The sequence below is a fragment of the Bos mutus genome, chromosome X (genome assembly GCF_027580195.1).
Source record: "Bos mutus isolate GX-2022 chromosome X, NWIPB_WYAK_1.1, whole genome shotgun sequence".
NCBI classification, from domain to species: Eukaryota; Metazoa; Chordata; class Mammalia; order Artiodactyla; family Bovidae; genus Bos; species Bos mutus.
The window spans coordinates 49,833,874-49,855,131 of NC_091646.1; the positions used below are offsets into that span (position 1 = coordinate 49,833,874).

The 21,258-nt window shown below is 37.5% G+C and overlaps 1 protein-coding gene across 1 annotated transcript in view; it reads right to left on the reverse strand.

Annotated features, from left to right (window-relative positions):
* CENPI (centromere protein I) overlaps window positions 1-21,258 on the reverse strand; it is a 68,162-nt gene that overhangs the window by 11,834 nt on the left and 35,070 nt on the right. The window contains exons 17-19 of the mRNA XM_005901017.3: window positions 20,425-20,549; window positions 18,917-18,965; window positions 18,582-18,800 (exon numbers count right to left, since the gene is read on the reverse strand). Coding sequence (XP_005901079.1) covers window positions 18,582-18,800; window positions 18,917-18,965; window positions 20,425-20,549 — 393 coding nt within the window. The remainder of the gene's footprint in view (window positions 1-18,581; window positions 18,801-18,916; window positions 18,966-20,424; window positions 20,550-21,258) is intronic.

Genomic DNA, 21,258 nt, shown 5'->3' on the forward strand with positions numbered 1-21,258 from the left:
TGAAGGAGATCAGCCCTGGGATTTCTTTGGAAGGAATGATGCTAAAGATGAAACTCCAGTACTTTGGCCACCTCATGCGAAGAGCTGACTCATTGCAAAAGACTCTGATGCTGGGAGGGATTGAGAGCAGGAGGAGAAGGGGATGACAGAGGATGAGATGGCTGGATGGCATCACTGACTCAATGGACGTGAGTCTGAGTGAACTCCAGGAGTTGGTGATGGACAGTGAGGCCTGGCATGCTGCAATTCATGAGACTGCAAAGAGTCGGACAAGACTGAGTGACTGAACTGAACTGAACAAAATTACAAAGATACACCCTTTGAAGTCAATTCCATGTGCAGCAATTTTATCCAACAGACACACTTGCACATGTATGAAATAATTTATACAGTTCAAACATATTCATTAGAGTATAATTTAATAATGATTGGAAATAACTCAAAAACTCAATTTATAAGTTATATGCTTAACTTGTACTACATCCATACAATGAAATACTACAGAGACAACAAAAAGAATGAGGCAGTCCTTTATGTACAAATATGAAACAAAAGGGATTCTCTTGTGGCTCTGTGGTCAAGAATCTGTCTACCAAAGCAGGAGACACAGGTTTAATCCCTGGGTTGGGAAAATCCCCTGGAGAAGGGAATGGCAACCCACTCCAGTATTCTTGCCTGGAGAATCCCATGGACAGTGATGCCTTGAAGGCTACAGTCCATAGGGTAGCAGAATTGGATACAACTGAGCAACTGAGAACACACACACACAGGCAAAACAAATGCCAAGATACTAAGTCAAAAAAAAAGTCAAGAGACAGGAAAAGTATGTATAATGTACAGTGTTGAAAAAGATCATTTACACAGAAATATACTATACACATCTGGAAGGATATTCAAGAAACGGAAGATGGCTGTTCTATGATAAGTGTCCACATGGAGTTCCACTTCCAGGATAGGATCACGAGGAATTCTGTGGAACTACTCACCAGAAAACAGGCAAAGTTGGCAAAGACTGGTTTTATAAACCCAGGATTTAAAGTCTCTTGAAATTATCCTAATGACATACAAAAAATATAAAAATATTTATTCAACAAGATCTACTAAAATTCCATAAGAATAGCAGTGTAAGCCATTTGTCCTTCCTAGTTAGCATGGCAGATAAATCAGGGCTGTAAATATTTACAATAAAAATGAAGATCTCAAATTGATAATCTAATTTATTGCCAAGAAACCAGAAACAGGAGAGCAAACTAAACCCAGAGAAATAAAGAAAGAAATAATAAAGATCAGAGCAGAAATAATAGAAATAAAAAGTATATAAAGAGAGAGAATATCACACTTCCTGATTTCAAAACTTACTACAAAGTTTCAAAATAAAATAATGTGTTACTGGCATGAAGACAGACATATAGACAAGTGTAAATGAACAGAGAGCTCAGAAATAAACCATCATGGATATAGTCAAATGATCTTTGACAAAGGTGTCATGGCCATTCACTGGGGGAAAGAACAGTCTCTTTAACAAATGGTACTGGGAAAACTGCATCTCCACATGCAAAGGAATGAAGTTGGATCCTTTATACCATATACAAAAATTAACTGAAGGAAGGGAAGAAAATGGACTAAACATCTAAACATAAGACTAAAAACTATATGGATTTCTATATCTGTAGAAAACTATATTTTTCAATGGATTAGAAAAATCCATAGGGGGAAAGATTTATGACACTGGATTTTATGATTTCTTAGGTATGACACCAAAAGCACAAGCCAAAACAGACTACATCTATATCCATATATACATATCCAAATGGCATTATATCATGCTTAAAACGTCTATGCATCAAAGGATGCAGTCAAGCAAAATGAAAAGGCAACCTACAAAATGGGAGGAAATATTTGCAAATCATATATCTGTAAATAATTAATATCCAGACTTCTTATATAAAGAATTCCTATAACTCAAAAACAAAAAATCAAATAACCCAATTAAAATAACAGCAAAGGACTTGTAGATATTTCTCCAAAGAAGATAAACAAATGACCAATGAACATATAAAGAGATGCTCTGCAACACTAATCATTATGGAGACGTGAACCAAAGCCACAATAAGATGTCACTTCATACACATTAAGATGGATATTATGATTGCTATATTTAAAATGGATAACTGACAAGGACCTACTATATAGCACATGGAACTTTTCTCAATATTATGTGGCAGCCTGGATGGGAGGGGAGTTTGGGGGAGAATGGATACATGTATGCTGCTGCTAAGTCACTTCAGTCGTGTCCGACTCTGTGCGACCCCATAGACGGCAGCCCACCAGGCTTCCCCATCCCTGGGATTCTCCAGGCAAGAACATTGGAGTGGGTTGCCATTTCCTTCTCCAATGCACGAAAGTGAAAAGGGAAAGTGAAGTTGCTCAGTCGTGTCCGACTCTTAGCGACCCCATGGACTGCAGCCTACCAGGCTCCTCTGTCCATGGGATTTTCCAGGCAAGAGTACTGGAGTGGGGTGCCATTGCCTTCTCCAGAATACATGTATATGTATAGCTTAATCCCTTCACTGTTCACCTGAAACTATCACAATATTGTTACCCCAACAGAAAATAAGTTTAAATTTTAAAAAAGATGGTTATTATGAAAAAAACTAGGAAATAGTAAGTACTGGTGAGGAGGATATGGAGAAATTGGAATTCTTCTGCACTGATGATATGAATGTAAAATTCATATGAAAATAGAATGCTGTTTCCTCAACAAAGTAAAAAAACAATTACCATATGATTCAATAATTCCACTTCTGTGTATATATTCAAAGGAATTGAAAATAAGAACTTGAAGAGAGAACTTTACATGCATGTTCATAGCAGCATTATTTACAACAGCCAAAGCTGGAAGCAAGCTAAATGTTCATCAAAGAATAAACAGATAAACAAAATGTGGTGTATACATACAATGGAATATTATTCAGCCTTTAAAAAGGATATTTCAAAACACTGCTATAACATGGATGAACCTTGAAGACATTATACTAAGTGAAGCAAGCAAACATATGATTCTACTTATATGAGCTACCTGGAACAGTCAAACTCACAGAGACTGAAAGTAGAATGAAGGTTACAAAGGCTGATGTGAGGAGGCAGGAGGGAATAGGGAGTTATTGTTTATTAAGTACAGAGTTACAGTTTTACAAGATGAAGAATTTTAATGCCAGTGAACTATATACTTTAAAATGGTTAAGTTTTATATCATGTATTTAATCACAATTTTTAAAGCTTTTAGTTTTTAAGTAGAGAAAAATCAATGACACTAAAAGTTTGTTCTTTGAGAAGATCAACACTGACAAACTTTTGGCTAGACTAGGGAAAAGATTCAAATTACCAAAATCAGGAATGAAAGGGGGAAAACATTACCAACTTTATAGAAATAAATATTATCAAAACAACAAGAACCTATTGTATAGCACAGGAAACTATATTCAATATCCTGTAATAAGCCATAATGAAAAAGAAAAGAAATTATTAAAAATAAAAGTTATTATCAATAAATTAGATAAATGATATAAAATGGACAAATTCTAGAAAAATAAATGTTGAAAGTGACTCAAAAAATTGAATATCTGTATAGACCTATGACAAGAAAAGCGGTTGACTAGTAGGGGACACATGCATCTGTGGCTGATTCATGTCGATGTATGGCAAAAACCACCACAATGTTGTAAAATAATTATTTTCCAATTAAAACATAAATTAATTTTTTAAAAAACCTTCCCAATAAAAATGCCTATGACCAGATCGCTTCATGGGTAAAATTTACCAAATATTTAAAGAAGAATTAATGTCAATCCTTCACAAACTTTTCCAAAGATTAGGAGAGAAAATATATCCTAACTTATTCTTTGAGGCCAGAATTAACCTGAAACCAAAACCAGACAAAGACATCATGAGGAAAAACCAATATCCCTATCCACCACAATTTACTGGGAGACCAAATTTGAAGGAAATTATGCTAGGTGAAATAAGTCAAACACAGAAGGACAAATACTATAAGATACTACTCATATTATGCATCTCAAATAATCAAACTCATAGAAGCAGAGAGAGTAGACTGGTCATTGCCAGGGGCTGAAAGGAGAAGGAAAAGAGGAAGCATTAAAAAAAGTACACGTGATAAACTAAAAAATTAATAAATTAAGAGTTCATCAAAATTTAAAACTTCTGTCCTTCAAAAGATACCAAAAAATGAAAAGAAACCCACAGACTAGGAAAGAACTTTTGCAAATTATATATATATATATATGTATATATAATTTGTAAATTATATGATAATCAACTGGAATTTAGACTATAGAAATGAGTCTTACAAGCCATTTAGACAAATAACCTAATTTAAGAACGGGCAAAGGTATAAATAGACATTTCTCCAAAGGAAATATACAAATGGGCAATAAGCACATGAAAAGATGCACATCAATAGCAATCAAAAAGCACATCAATAGCTATCAGGGAAATGCAAATTAAAACCACAATGAAATACTACTTCACAGCTTCTAGGATGGCTAGAATAAAAAAAAAAAAACCCAGACAATAACAAATCTTGAGGAAGGTATGAAGAAAATGGAATCCTTACACACTGCATACCCATAGATGAACCTTGAAAACATTAGAAAGAAGCTAGTCACAAAAACCCATATATTATTGTATGAGTTCATCTTTATGAATTTCCAGAATAAGCAAATCTATATAGATATAAAGTAGATGAGTGTTTGCCTAGGTCTAGGGAATAGGGAAACTGGAGTGTGATAGCTAAGGGACAAGGGGTTTCTTTTGGGAATAATAAAAATATTCTAAAACAGATTATGGTAATGGATGCAAAGCTCAGTGAATATACTAAAAGCCACTGAAGTGTATACTTTTAAATTGGTGAACTGTGCTGTATTTGAATTATATCTTAATAAAGTTGTGAAAAATAAGAAGAAACAGAAAAAAAATTTAAGTGCCCATATCTTTTAGGGACATAGAATCAAACATTTATGTAAAATTGTGTAACATTTGGTATTTGTTTCAAACTAACTGGGTCAGGGGAAAGTATGAAACTGGATGGGAATAAAGACGAGCTGGGTCTACAGGGGCTCATTATACTATACATTCTCTCTCTTTTTGTATTTTTAAAATTTACAAAACATGGGACTTCCCTGGCCCTCTAGTGGTTAAGACTCCACGCTTCCACTGCATAGGGCACAGTTCAGCAAACTAATCCAATATGCCACACAGTGCAGCCAAAACAGAAAATAAATAAATACAATTTACAAAATAAAAAAAGTTATGTTTAAAAAAAGTAATACAGGGGTATTTTAATAAAGGGAATGCCAAAGTCGATGGCAAGGTTAAGCCAAAATCTAGAAGATGAGAGCCCAGAGGGGTAAACCTAATATTCAAAGTCACTCCTGGCCTAAGGGAATTTGCCAATCCAAAGGAGTCACCTGCAAAACTGAGCTGCATCTCCACTAAGGGGTCATGAAATCAACTCAATGGACTTCAACAAGTATTTTAAAAAAAATTAGAATAGAATGGAATGGAATAAATCAGAGTATGTTATACACAGTGGCAAACAAACAAACAAACAAAAACCTGAGCTGCACTTCCACAACCTCCAAGGGCTAAGGTAACTAAAGTCAAAGCAAAGGGTTTGCCGAAAGTGGGAACTCTCATAAGCTAACATTCACTTTAAACTAGAAACCCAAAGGGTTACCCTTCAAGGTAACAGTTCACCAGAAATAAATTAGCCTTCTCACAGGCTTGCAGTCTGTCCACCAATCATGTAAGGAATCTCAATTTGCATCAGGTTAGTGCCAAAGAGGGAGAAGGAAATGGCAACCCACTCCAGTACTCTTGCCTGGAGAATCCCATGGACAGCGGAGCCTGGTAGGCTGCAGTCCATGACATGACTAAGTGACTTCACTTTCACTTTTCACTTTCATGCACTGCAGAAGGAAATGGCAACCCACTCCAGTGCTCTTCCTGGAGAATCCCAGGGACGGGGGATCCTGGTGGGCTGCCATCTATGGGGTTGCACAGAGTCAGACACGACTGAAGCAACTTAGCAGCAGCGCCAAAGAGCATCCCTATGCTTGTATGCTTAGTTGCTTAGTCATGTCCGACTCTTTGTGACCCTATGGACTGTAGCCCACCAGGCTCCTCTGTCCATGGTATTCTCCAGGCAAGAATACTGGAGTGGGCTGCCATTCCCTTCTCTAAGAGTATCCCTAGGTACATGCAAGAAGCAAATGAAAGTTCTCTCTGCAGGAAGATATCATTCTAGTTTTCCAATTCTTTCTACAAATGATAGTCCAGGTGCCTATCACAAAGTTGAAAGTAAACAGGACACACAAAGAAATTAAGCAATATGAGGAAGAAACAGTAAAAGAAGGAGGCCGCAGAGACAGACACACAAAACTCCTGATAATGGAATTGTAAGACACAGATTACAAAACAATCTTGGACTTCCCTGGTGGTACAGTGGATAGGAATCCACCTACCAATGCAGGTTCAATCCCTGGTCTGGGAAGATCCAACATGCCCTGAGAAACAAAGCCTGAATGCCACAACTACTGAGCCTGTGTGCTGCAACTACTAATGCCTGCACGCCTACAGCCTGTGCTCTGCAACAAGAGAAGCCACCATAATGAGAAGCCCATGTACCACAGCTAGAGAGGAGACCCAGCTTGTCTTAGAGAATGCCTGTACACAGTAATAAAGACCCAGTGCAACCAAAAACAAACAAATTATTAAAAGGGTAAACCAAAACACTTTTTACTAAGTTTAAAGAAACAAAACACTGGATGAACAAATCAAGAAGCAATAAAATGGCTACCTAAAAAAAAAGGCTCCCTAAAGATAAAGATAGGATGGAGGAAATAAGGATGAAATTCCTATAGTTAAGAATTTGGTGGGGGAGGAGCCAAGATGGCGGAGGAGTAGGACGGGGAGAACACTTTCTCCCCCACAAATTCATCAAAAGAGCATTTAAAAGCCGAGTAAATTCCACAAAACAACTGAATGCCGGCAGAGGACATCAGGCACCCAGAAAAGCAACCCAAGTCTTCGAAAGGAGGTAGGAAAAAATATAAAAGACAAAAAAAGAGACAAAAGAAGGAGGGACGGAGTTCTGTCCCGGGAAGGGAGTCTTAAAAAGAGAGAAGTTTCCAAACACCAGGAAACCTTCTCACTGCCGAATCTGTGCCGAGCTTTGGAAGCACAGAGGGCAACATAACAGGGAGAAAAAATAAATAAACAATTAAAACTCCGCAGATTGCGAGCCCTACGGTAACTCCCCCAGTGGAGAAGCAGCGCAGACGCCTGCACACGCCATTAGCAAGCCAGGGCTGGGCAGGGAGGCGCAGCACGGGCTGCATCGCTTAGAGTAAGGACCTGGCCTGAATACCCTGAGCGCTATCTGAGTGAAATAATCTGGGCTAGCAAACCAGACTGTGGGATATCTATCACGCAAAAAGCCAGCCCTAACCTAAGACACCACCAGGCCCGCGCATGGAACAAAGGACTGAACAGAGATAGTCGGCTGCAGACCTTCCCCCTCCGGTGACACGAAGCCAGAGCCAGAAAGGGGCAATCGCAGCCCCAGAGAGACATTATCTATAAAACTGTAAGCAGGCTTCTTTGCTAACTAAAACTTCTTGGGGGTCTGGACGGTCAACATCTCCCTGAGAAGGTGCGCCAGTTGTACACCTAGACAACCGAGTGGCGGGGAGGCATAAGTTGCAGCAATCGCGCTCGCTAAACACCTCATCACCTGAGTTGCTCGGACCTGGGAAGGGCACAAAACGCAGGCCCAACCGAGTCTGCACCTCTGAGGACTACCCGAGTGCCAGAACCTGAGCGGCTTGGACCTGGGAGGTGCAGGCAGCCCAGGGCCGGCCACCGATGGTTCCCCGCGGAACAACGTAGAGCCTGAGCAGTGTGGGCAGGGAGGCTACACGCGCCGTGAGCCGGGGCAGACCCAGCGTGGCTGAGGCACTGCGAGCACACGCCAGTGTTATTTGCTTGCAGCATCCCTCCCTCCTTCCCCACAGCGCGACTGAACAAGTAAGCCTAAAAAAAAAAAAAAAAGTGTCCTCCACCGTCCCCTTTGTGTCAGGGTGGAAACCAGACACTGAAGAGACCAGCAAACAGAAGAAGCTATAACAGAGGGAACCGCCTTGGAAGCTACAGGCAATAGATTAAAACCCTGTGGTTACTACAGACTACACAGGAAGGGGCCTACAGATCTTGAGAAATATAAGTCGGACAAAGGAACTAGCCAAAAATGAGCTGAACCCACAATACTCACAACAAAACCAGAGAAAGTCCTCGATATATTTTTACGATCATTCTTTTTTTTTTTAATTAAAAAAAAAATTTTAAGTCCTCTATTATTCCTTTAATTTTCACTTTTACAACATATTACTTTGCAAATAAAAAAAGACCCTATTTTTTTTCTTCAGCAAACTTCATATATATATTTTTAGAATTTTTTGACCTTGTTTTTTTTTTTTCTTCTTTTTTTTAACATTGTATTTTGAAATTCCAAACTCAATCTAGATTTTTAATTTTAGCTTTTTGGTATTTGTTATCAATTTTGTACCTATGGTTTTTTTATAATTTCTGTGACTTTTTTTCTTTTTCTCTGTTTCTTTCTCTTCTTCTTTTATATAACATTGTATATCTGAAATTGCAAACTCTACTCTAGATTTTTAATTTATGCTTTTTGGTATTTGATATCAATTTTGTACCTGTATTTTTTCTTTGTAATTTTTGCGACAATGTTTGTTTTTGTTTGTTTGTTTGTTTTTCTCTCTTTCTTTTTCTTCATCTTTTTTTTTTAACATTGTATTTTTGAAATTCCAAACTCTACTCTAGATTTTTAACTTTTGCTTTTTGGTATTAGTTACCAATTTTGTACCTATATTTTCTTTATAATTTTCGCGACCTTGTTTGTTCGTTTTTTCTCTCTTTCTTTTCCTTCTTCTTTTCTTTAACATCGTATTTTTAAAATTCCAAACTCTACCCTAGATTTTTAATTTTTGCTTTTATGTATTTGTTACCAATTTTGTACCTTTAAGAACCCAATCTTCAGTACCCACTTTTCACTAGGAAACGAGATAACTGGCTTAACTGCTCTCTCTCCCTTTGGACTCTCCTTTTTCTCCACCAGGTCGCCTGTGTCTCCTCCCTAACCCCTCTCTACTCCACCCAACTCTGTGAATTTCTGTGTGTTCCAGACGGTGGAGAACACTTAGGGAACTGATTATTGGCTGGATCTGTCTCCCTCCTTTTCATTCCCCCCTTTTATCCTTCTGGCCACCTCTGTCTCCTTCCTCCTTCTTCTCTTCTCTGTATAACTCCGTGAACATCGCTGAGCGGTCCAGTTGTGGAGTGCACATAAGGAAGTGATTATTGGCTAGCCCACTCTCTCCACTATTGATTCCACCTCATCTCATTCAGGTCACCTTTAACTCCCTCCTCCCTCTTCTCTTCTCCATGTAACACTGTGAACCTCTCTGGGTGACCCTCACAGTAGAGAAACTTTTCATCTTTAACGTAGATGCTTTATCAGTGGTGCTGTACAGAAGGAGAAGTTTTGAAACTACTGTGAAAATAAGACCAATAACTGGAAGCAGGAGGCTTAAATCCAAACCCTGACTCCAGGGAACTCCTGACTCCAAGGAACATTAATTGACAGGAGCTCATCAAACGCCTCCATACCGACACAGAAACCAAGCACCACACAAGGGCCAACAAGTTCCAGGGCAAGACATACCAAGCAAATTCTCCAGCAACAAAGGAACACAGCCCTGAGCTTCAAGATACAGGCTGCCCAGAGTAACCCCAAAACCACAGACATCTCATAACTCATTACTGGACACTTCATTGCACTCCAGAGAGAAGAAATACAGCTCCACCCACCAGAACACCGACACAAGCTTCCCTAACCAGGAAACCTTGACAAGCCACCTGTACAAACCCACACACAGTGAGGAAATGCCACAATAAAGAGAACACCACAAACTGCCAGAATACAGAAAGGACACCCCAAAATCAGCAATTTAAACAAGATGAAGAGACAGAGGAATACCCAGCAGATAAAGGAACAGGATAGATGCCCACCAAACCAAACAAAAGAGGAAGTGAGAGGGAATCTACCTGATAAAGAATTCCAAATAATGATAGTGAAATTGATCCAAAATCTTGAAATCAAAATGGAATCACAGATAAATAGCCTGGAGACAAGGATTGAGAAGATGCAAGAAAGGTTTAACAAGGACCTAGAAGAAATAAAAAAGAATCAATATATAATGAATAATGCAATAAATGAAATTAGAAACACTCTGGAGCCAACAAATAGTAGAATAACAGAGGCAGAAGATAGGATTAGTGAATTAGAAGATAGAATGGCAGAAATAAATGAATCAGAGAGGATAAAAGAAAAACGAATTAAAAGAAATGAGGACAATCTCAGAGACCTCCAGGACAATATTAAACGCTACAACATTCAAATCATAGGGGTCCCGGAAGAAGAAGACAAAAAGAAAGACCATGAGAAAATACTTGAGGAGATAATAGTTGAAAACTTCTCTAAAATGGGGAAGGAAATAATCACCCAAGTCCAAGAAACCCAGAGAGTCCCAAACAGGATAAACCCAAGGCGAAACACCCCAAGACACATATTAATCAAATTAACAAAGATCAAACACAAAGAACAAATATTAAAAGCAGCAAGGGAAAAACAACAAATAACACACAAGGGAATTCCCATAAGGATAACAGCTGATCTTTCAATAGAAACTCTTCAAGCCAGGAGGGAATGGCAAGACATACTTAAAATGATGAAAGAAAATAACCTACAGCCCAGATTATTGTACCCAGCAAGGATCTCATTCAAGTATGAAGGAGAAATCAAAGCTTTTCAGACAAGCAAAAGCTGAGAGAATTCTGCACCACCAAACCAGCTCTCAACAAATACTAAAGGATATTCTCTAGACAGGAAACACAAAAACGGTGTATAAATTGAACCCAAAACAATAAAGTAAATGGCAGCAGGATCATACTTATCAGTAATTACCTTAAACGTAAATGGGTTGAATGCCCCAACCAAAAAGACAAAGACTGGCTGAATGGATAGAAAAACAAGACCCTACATATGTTGTCTACAAGAGACCCACCTCAAAACAGGGGACACATACAGACTGAAAGTGAAGGGCTGAAAAAAGATTTTCCATGCAAATAGGGACCAAAAGAAAGCAGGAGTAGCAATACTCATATCAGATAAAATAGACGTTAAAACAAAGGCTGTGAAAAGAGACAAAGATGGTCACTACATAATGATCAAAGGAGCAATCCAAGAAGAAGATAGAACAATTATAAATATATATGCACCCAACACAGGAGCACCACAGTATGTAAGACAAATGCTAACAAGTATGAAAGGAGAAATTAACAATAACACAATAATAGTGGGAGACTTTAATACCCCACTCACACCTATGGATAGATCAACTAAACAGAAAATTAACAAGGAAACACAAACTTTAAACAATACAATAGAACAGTTAGACCTAATTGATATCTATAGGACATTTCATCCCAAAACAATGAATTTCACCTTTTTCTCAGGTGTACATGGAACCTTCTCCAGGATAGATCACATCCTGGGCCATAAATCTAGCCTTGGTAAATTAAAAAAAACAGAAATCATTCGAAGCATCTTTTCTGACCACAATGCAGTAAGATTAGATCTCAATTACAGGAGAAAAACTATTAAAAATTCCAACATATGGAGGCTGAACAACACACTGCTGGATAACCAACAAATCACAGAAGAAATCAAAAAAGAAATCAAAATTTGCATAGAAACGAATGAAAATGAAAACACAAACCTGTGGGACACTGTAAAAGCAGTCCTAAGGGGAAAGTTGATAGCAATACAGGCATACCTCAAGAAACAAGAAAAAAGTCAAATAAATAACCTAACTCTACACCTAAAGCAACTAGAAAAGGAAGAAATGAAGAACCCCAGGGTTAGTAGAAGGAAAGAAATCTTAAAAAATAGAGCAGAAATAAATGCAAAAGAAACAAAAGAGACCATAGCAAAAATCAACAAAGCCAAAAGCTGGTTCTTTGAAAGGATAAATAAAATTGACAAACCATTAGCCAGACTCATCAAGAAACAAAGGGAGAAAAATCAAATCCATAAAATTAGAAATGAAACTGGAGAGATCACAACAGACAACACAGAAATTCAAAGGATCATAAGAGACTACTATCAACAATTATATGCCAATAAAATGGACAACGTGGAAGAAATGGACAAATTCTTAGAAAAGTACAACTTTCCAAAACTGGACCAGGAAGAAATAAAAAATCTTAACAGACCCATCACAAGCACGGAAATTGAACTGTAATCAAAAATCTTCCAGCAAACAAAAGTCCAGGTCCAGACGGCTTCATAGCTGAATTCTACCAAAAATTTAGAGAAGAGCTAACACCTATCCTGCTCAAACTCTTCCAGAAAATTACAGAGGAAGGTAAACTTCCAAACTCATTCTATGAGGCCACCATCACCCTAATACCAAAACCTGACAAAGATCCCACAAAAAAAGAAAACTACAGGCCAATATCACTGATGAACATAGATGCAAAAATCCTTAACAAAACTCTAGGAATCAGAATCCAACAACACATTAAAAAGATCATACACCATGACCAAGTGGGCTTTATCCCAGGGATGCAAGGATTCTTCAATATCTGCAAATCAATCAATGTAATACACCACATTAACAAATTGAAAATAAAACCATATGATTATCTCAATAGATGCAGAGAAAGCCTTTGACAAAATTCAACATACATTTATGATAAAAACTCTCCAGAAAGCAGGAATAGAAGGAACATACCTCAACATAATAAAAGCTATATATGACAAACCCACAGCAAACATTATCCTCAATGGTGAAAAATTGAAAGCATTCCCTCTAAAGTCAGGAACAAGACAAGGGTGCCCACTTTCAGCATTACTATTCAACATAGTTTTGGAAGTTTTGGCCACAGCAATCAGAACAGAAAAAGAAATAAAAGGAATCCAAATTGGAAAAGAAGAAGTAAAACTCTCACTATTTGCAGATGACATGATCCTCTACATAGAAAACCCTAAAGATTCCACCAGAAAATTACTAGAACTAATACTCCACCAGAAAATTACTAGAACTAATCAACGATTATAGTAAAGTTGCAGGATATAAAATCAACACACAGAAATCCCTTGCATTCCTATACACTAATAATGAGAAAACAGAAAGAGAAATTAAGGAAACAATTCCATTCACCATTGCAACAGAAAGAATAAAATACTTAGGAATATATCTACCTAGAGAAACCAAAGACCTATACATAGAAAACTATAAAACACTGGTGAAAGAAATCAAAGAGGACACTAACAGATGGAGAAATACACCATGTTCATGGATTGGAAGAATCAATATAGTGAAAATGAGTATACTACCCAAAGCAATTTATAGATTCAGTGCAATCCCTATCAAGCTACCAACAGTATTCTTCACAGAGCTAGAACAAATAATTTCACAATTTGTATGGAAATACAAAAAACCTCGAATAGCCAAAGCGATCTTGAGAAAGAAGAATGGAACTGGAGGAATCAACCTACCTGACTTCAGGCTCTACTACAATGCCACAGTTATCAAGACAGTATGGTACTGGCACAAAGACAGAAATATAGATCAATGGAACAAAATAGAAAGCCCAGAGATAAATCCACGCACATATGGACACCTTATCTTTGACAAAGGAGGCAAGAATATACAATGGAGAAAAGACAATCTCTTTAACAAGTGGTGCTGGGAAATCTGGTCAACCACCTGTAAAAGAATGAAACTAGAACACTTTCTAACATCATACACAAAAATAAACTCAAAATGGATTAAAGATCTAAACGTAAGACCAGAAACTATAAAACTCCTAGAGGAGAACATAGGCAAAACACTCTCTGACATACATCACAGCAGGATCCTCTATGACTCACCTCCCAGAATATTGGAAATAAAAGCAAAAATATACAAATGGGACCTAATTAACCTTAAAAGCTTCTGCACATCAAAGGAAACTATTAGCAAGGTGAAAAGGCAGCCTTCAGAATGGGAGAAAATAAGAGCAAATGAAGCAACTGACAAACAACTAATCTCAAAAATATACAAGCAACTCCTACAGCTCAACTCCAGAAAAATAAATGACCCAATCAAAAAATGGGCCAAAGAACTAAATAGACATTTCTCCAAAGAAGACATACAGATGGCTAACAAACACATGAAAAGATGCTCAACATCACTCATTATCAGAGAAATGCAAATCAAAACTACTATGAGGTACCATTTCACGCCAGTCAGAATGGCTGCAATCCAAAAGTCTACAAGCAATAAATGCTGGAGAGGGTGTGGAGAAAAGGGAACCCTCTTACACTGTTGGTGGGAATGCAAACTAGTACAGCCACTATGGAGAACAGTGTGGAGATTCCTTAAAAAAACTGGAAATAGAACTGCCTTATGATCCAGCAATCCCACTGCTGGGCATACACACTGAGGAAACCAGAAGGAAAAGACACATGTACCCCAATGTTCATCGAGCACTGTTTATAATAGCTAGGACATGGTAGCAACCTAGATGTCCATCAGCAGATGAATGGATAAGAAAGCTGTGGTACATATACACAATGGAGTATTACTCAGCCATTAAAAATAATACATTTGAATCAGTTCTAATGAGGTGGATGAAACTGAGCCTATTATACAGAGTGAAGTAAGCCAGAAAGAAAAATACCAATACAGTATACTAACGCATATATATGGAATTTAGAAAGATGCTAACAAAAACCCTGTGTACGAGACAGCAAAAGAGACACTGATGTATAGAACAGTCTTATGGACTCTGTGGGAGAGGGAGAGGGTGGGAAGATTTGGGAGAATGGCATTGAAACATGTATAATATCATGTATGATACGAGTTGCCAGTCCAGGTTCGATGCACGATACTGGATGCTTGGGGCTAGTGCACTGGACGACCCAGAGGGATGGTATAGGGAGGGAGGAGGGAGGAGGGTTCAGGATGGGGAACACATGTATACCTGTGGTGGATTCATTTTGATATTTGGCAAAACTAATACAATTTGTAAAAGTTTTAAAATAAAATAATTTTTTTTTTATTCCAGAATTTTATTTTTATTTTATTTTTTTAAAATTTTATTTTATTTTTAAACTTTACAATATTGTATTAGTTTTGCCAAATATCAAAATGAATCCACCACAGGTATACATTTGTTCCCCATCCGAATCCTCCTCCTCCTCCCTCCCCATACCCTCCCTCTGGGTCATCACAGCAGGATCCTCTATGACCCACCTCCCAGAATATTGGAAATAAAAGCAAAAATATACAAATGGGACCTAATTAAATTTAAAAGCTTCTGCACATCAAAGGAAACTATTAGCAAGGTGAAAAGGCAGCCTTCAGAATGGGAGAAAATAAGAGCAAATGAAGCAACTGACAAACAACTAATCTCAAAAATATACAAGCAACTCCTACAGCTCAACTCCAGAAAAATAAATGACCCAATCAAAAAATGGGCCAAAGAACTAAACAGACATTTCTCCAAAGAAGACATACAGATGGCTAACAAACGCATGAAAAGATGCTCAACATCACTCATTATCAGAGAAATGCAAATCAAAACCACTATGAGGTACCATTTCACGCCAGTCAGAATGGCTGCAATCCAAAAGTCTACAAGCAATAAATGCTGGAGAGGGTGTGGAGAAAAGGGAACCCTCTTACACTGTTGGTGGGAATGCAAACTAGTACAGCCACTATGGAGAAAAATAAAATAAAATTGAAAAAAAAAAGAATTGAATAATTAGAATGTATCTAAGACAGAATGGGTAATATTAATTACTCTTGAAATAAAAATATAAATGTTTGCTTGAATTTTATAGCTTTTGGACACATATACTTTATTAAATATATTATATATTATAATACTTAATGTACTATAATATGCAACCACAGTCTCATGTATCTTTGGGTTTGTAATTATGTCTGGAGAGAGAGAGATTGTTAAGAAGAAAAATAATAAAAGCTGGATCAACTGGAAAAATAAAAGAATTTGGAATCATTTAAATGTTTTATATATTCCAAGAATCAAATTAAATAAAAAATCAGATAAACAATAAGTTCCTACTGTATAGCACATGGAACTATATTCAATCTCCTGGGATAAACCATAATGAAAAATAAAATAAGAATGCATGTATATGGATAACTGAGTCAGTTTGCTGTACAGTAGAAATTAGCACATTATAAATCAATTATACTTCAATAAAAAAGATTTCTAATGATCAAATAAAAAGAAAAAAGCAATCTCTAAAACATGAAAACAAACTGAAACAAATGTACCTAATTGCATATAAAACACAGTATATGCAATGTACATTTTTCACAGGATTTAGTCCAGGAGCAAAAACTAAAAATATTTCAAATTTCATCCAGTCTCATTATTAATAGTAATATATCATTAATTGAAACAAGTTTTTATGTACTGTATGATAAATCAGGCAAGTTATTATGAAAGGAAAAGAGAAAAAGGAAAGAATATCAGAAAATCACAAAACTATACTGCCTCTGTCTACTTGAAAACGAATTTTTATTCAATTATTGAAATCAATATGTTTTTGAAGGTCTACCTATTACTTTTTTCACCATCTGGTCCTTGACTACATTTTAAAACATCATCTCCTACCATGCTATAGCATACTCTAGTGACTTCTGAGGGCTTCCCTCGTATCTCAGCTGGTAAAGAATCCTCCTGCAATGAAGGAGACTCTGGTTCAATTCCTGGGTCAGGAAGATCCCCTGAGAAAGGGATAAGCTACCCACTCCAGTATTCTTGGGCTTCCCTAATGGCTCAGACAGTAAAGAATCTGCCTGCAATGCAGGAGACCTGGGTTTGATCCCTGGGTGAAGATCCCCTGGAGGAGGGCATGGCACCCCACTTTCTTGCCTGGAGAATCACCATGGACAGGAGACTGGCAGGCAGCAGTCCACAGGGTCCCAAAGAGTCTCAACTAAGCATAGCAGTGACTCTCAACTCGTGTTGTATATCAAAATATTTATATCAAAAAAGTAGATTCTGGATATCACCCCAGTTAGTAAATCAAAATGTCAGGGTGCAAGTAATCAAGCACATATACTTTGGAAAAGTACCCTGGGTACTTCTGCTGCTGAGTCAGGTTAGAATACCTGCTCAAGCCCTACAATTCTGCTTAAATTCCTCAAATACAGCATGCTCTGACAAAGGGCAAACCACATCCAGTCCAATGCCTGTTTCTGTAAATAAACTTTTATTGGAATGCAATTATGCCCATTTGTTTACTCACTGTCTATGGCCACTTTCATGCTGCAACAGCAAGGTTGAGTAATCTTGACAGAGACCATGTGGCCTGCAAAGCCTGAAATATTTACAGTCTGGTCTTCCACAGGAAGAGTTTACTGCCCCCTGTTCTATTTTTGCACTTTTCCTCAAATATCACTCCTGTCTTGACAAGCTCATGCTCATCCTTCAAAACTCCAATCAGCATCATTTCTGTAAAGCCTGAGCTGGGTCAAACACCCCTGTATTTTTTCATTGTTCTCTGTACTTTCCCTATATTATTCATCATTCTTTATTGTAAGATGTCTGTTTAATGACTGCCTCCTCGACTGGATTCTAAGCTCTATAAGGGCAATACTTAGATGTGTCTTGTTCACCACAGTGCCTGGTTCTTGCATGAATATATTAAACAATTATTCAATGACTATCTTTCCCATTCTATACATTTTTTTCATTTTGTTAGATTTCTTAATGCTCTAGTCTGTTCAGGGAATTGTGAATCCAGAGTCTATCAGTGTATTTGTAATTCCATCCTGTTGTGTCATCCACACACATATGATATGCATACCATTTGAGGTAAGTCACTCACAATGTTGAAAATTACAGGGCTGGTGATAAAGTCCTAAGAAGACCCCTTTGCCTACATACTGATATCAACCCATTAGATCAGCAGTCTTTGGCTAAGACTTCAACTCTAATTATAATATTGTCTAGCTTACATTTTCCATCTTGTCTAGAAGGATTTTACCAAAGCTTCAACTTCTCTGTACCCTTTTCTTACCTGGCACCACCTCTACCCAAATAGAATTGAACTAATATTTCCTCCCCCTATTTCTCACAATTGTACTTCTCATTTCACCTAACTATATTGCAGTAATGTTCACAAATCTGTCTCTGCCACAAACCCAAGCTCTTTGTGGGTAGAAACTAACTTTGAATCCCCAGAGCCTAGCACAATAACTAAAAGATAGCTGATACTCAAAAAGTATGACTGAACACATGTCTTGCAATTCAGACACGCTAAATTTATGAAATGTCCTATTTGTGCCATCATGGTACTCCCACAGAAAATCTAAAAACTGTTTAAATATTCTTACCTGTAGCAGAAAGGAAACAGTATAACTCAAAAAAGCAGGATGATGGACTAAATTTAAACTTTTTTTATACTCTGCTACTGAAGCATTTCCTAAGACTTCAGGGTCAATATATAATCCTTTCTGGAAGGGTCTGGATGTCCACAGGCAACCAACCATCGCTGTCAAATACTGATTAAATTCTTGATAGGTCTTGCTGCTGAAGCTGAACTCTGATTTTGTCTATTGGGAAAGGAAAAAAAAAATTGTCATTATCACCTATTCTCCCTTCGTTTTTATTCCCAATAGATCTTATATCTCTACATTGGTGACTTAATACAGAGATTCATCATCCATACCTTGTGTACAAACTCATTTTTCTTTGCAGCAGTCAAATTTTTATGATACCTAAAAGACAGAACAAACAGAATAAAACTTTTACCATTAAATGCCTTTCCTATGTAAATATAAACAAAAGTTTACATTTTAAATGTAAATATATGTACATACACAAATATCCAGCTGTCTAGTTAAATATTTTTTTCCTTTTGTGGTACATTTTCCTCAAAGAATAAAAATTGACAGAGGCTCAAATATTGAATTGTACACTTAAGATATGCACTTGACTCTGTAAATCGTATTTTAGTAAAAAACAAAAGGCAATGTTTTTAATGTTTCAGTATTAAAAATAAGAGTCTCAAAAGCAGCTACTGATACATAAACATTTTCTTAATGTGGAAAAAAAGGTGCAGTAGACAGGCTAAAGGGAAAACTTAGAAATATAATTTTTTCTTGACTGAGAACTATTCTAATTAGCTTTTGAACATTTCAGTTCAGTTCAGTTCAGTTGTTCAGTCATGTCCAACTCTGCGACCCCATGAACCGTAGCACACCAGGCCTCCCTGTCCATCACCAACTCCTGGAGTCCACCCAAACCCATGTCCCTTGAGTCGGTGATGCCATCCAACCATCTCATCCTCTGTCATCACCTTCTCCTCCTGCTCTCAATCTTTCCCAACATCAGGGTCTTTTCAAATGAGTCAGCTCTTTGCATCAGGTGGCCAAAGTATTGGAGTTTCAGCTTCAAAATCAGTCCTATTTAAACCTTAGCATAATCTTACAAGTTATGCCAAAAGAGTCTACACTTATGGCCTAAAAAGAGCAATTTCAGTCCATAAGTGGAAAAATTAGAAGGTATCAGAAATTTAATACTTACAGTTTCATATAATTGGTAATAGCTCCCCTTTATCTCCCAGAAAATGTTCTTTTTACCAAAGAAGCTATGTAGACTTAAACCAGTTGTTAGTTGTCAGTAAATGACTAATTTTTCTTTGCAACACAGCAACAAGAATTAGCAATGCTGAGTGCAACATTACCACTGCACAAAAAGATCCTTAACTATAAATTCTTTTATTACACGTCCCTCATGTTGACATTTTAAGAACACAGTTAAAATAGTTCCACATTGGAAGGTCATTCCCAAAAGAAAGCCAGGTTTCCTATTTCCAAAGGCCCTGGCAAAAAATAGATAACAATCTTATTGTTCTGAATATTTTACTGCATTATATATAATAAGCTTGTATGGGTGTGTGCAGTCGTGTCCGACTCTTTGAGACCCCGTGGGCTGTAGCTGCCAGGCTTCTCTGTCCATGGGATTCTCCAGGCAAGAATACTGGAGTGGGTTGCCATTTCCTTCTCCAGGGGATCTTCCTCATCCGGAGACTGAACCTGCATCTCCTGCATTGCAGGTGGGCTGCGCCACCCGGGACGCCCATATAATCTTACTGTAGTATATTTATATACTTTATTTTATAGCTGGAAAATGAGGATGGAATTATGATATAAAAATGGGGAAAAGGCTTCATACCTGTCCATAATGTAACAGAGTTGATTCAGGATACTGGAATCCAGGCTGAGGAGTACAGGATAGAAGACCCCAGGAGGAAACAACACCACTAATGGAAGGTTATAATTTATATATATGTCACACACCTTTTGGGAAGAATGATAACATCAGTATATAAATTATTCCTCAGAACCCCTCAACAAACTTCACCCAAAGAATCATTACTAGAGAATAAACAATAACATTAGGGATGGTCCTGCCTGATTCATAAACAGAATAGGTAGCCACAACTTTTGCTTAAAAATGTACCTCACCAAACAGTAACCTTATGATAGAGGATTATTTCTTGGAGGTTTTATTATTAAAATCTCTTTTTTTCTGGGGAGAAATCTTAGAGTTAGGGAGAAAGGGGAAAGGAACACTTCTTTCTTAAGTCCTATGCATGCTAAGTCACTTCAGTCATGTCTGACTCTTTGTGACCCAATGGACTGTAGCCCACCAGTTTCCTCTGTCCATGGTATTCTCCAGGCAAGAATACTGGAGTGGGTTGCTATGCCCTCCTCCAGGGGATCTTCCCAACCAGGGACTGAATCCACCATCTAGTATGTCTCCTGCATTGACAGGCAGGTTCTTTACCACTAGTGCCACCTGGGAAGCCCTAGGTGGGCTTAAGTCCCATAAATACTGATTTATCACATTAGTTAGCTGTCAACCTGGAAAACAAGCAAGCAATCTTCTAACCAAATATAATACAACTAGGTATCAGTGAAGGGAAGAAGCCAGGAAAACCGAGATTAGTGGGTACTTCCTAGAAACAGTTCTGCCTAGGCTGAATACTACAAAACAACAGAAGAG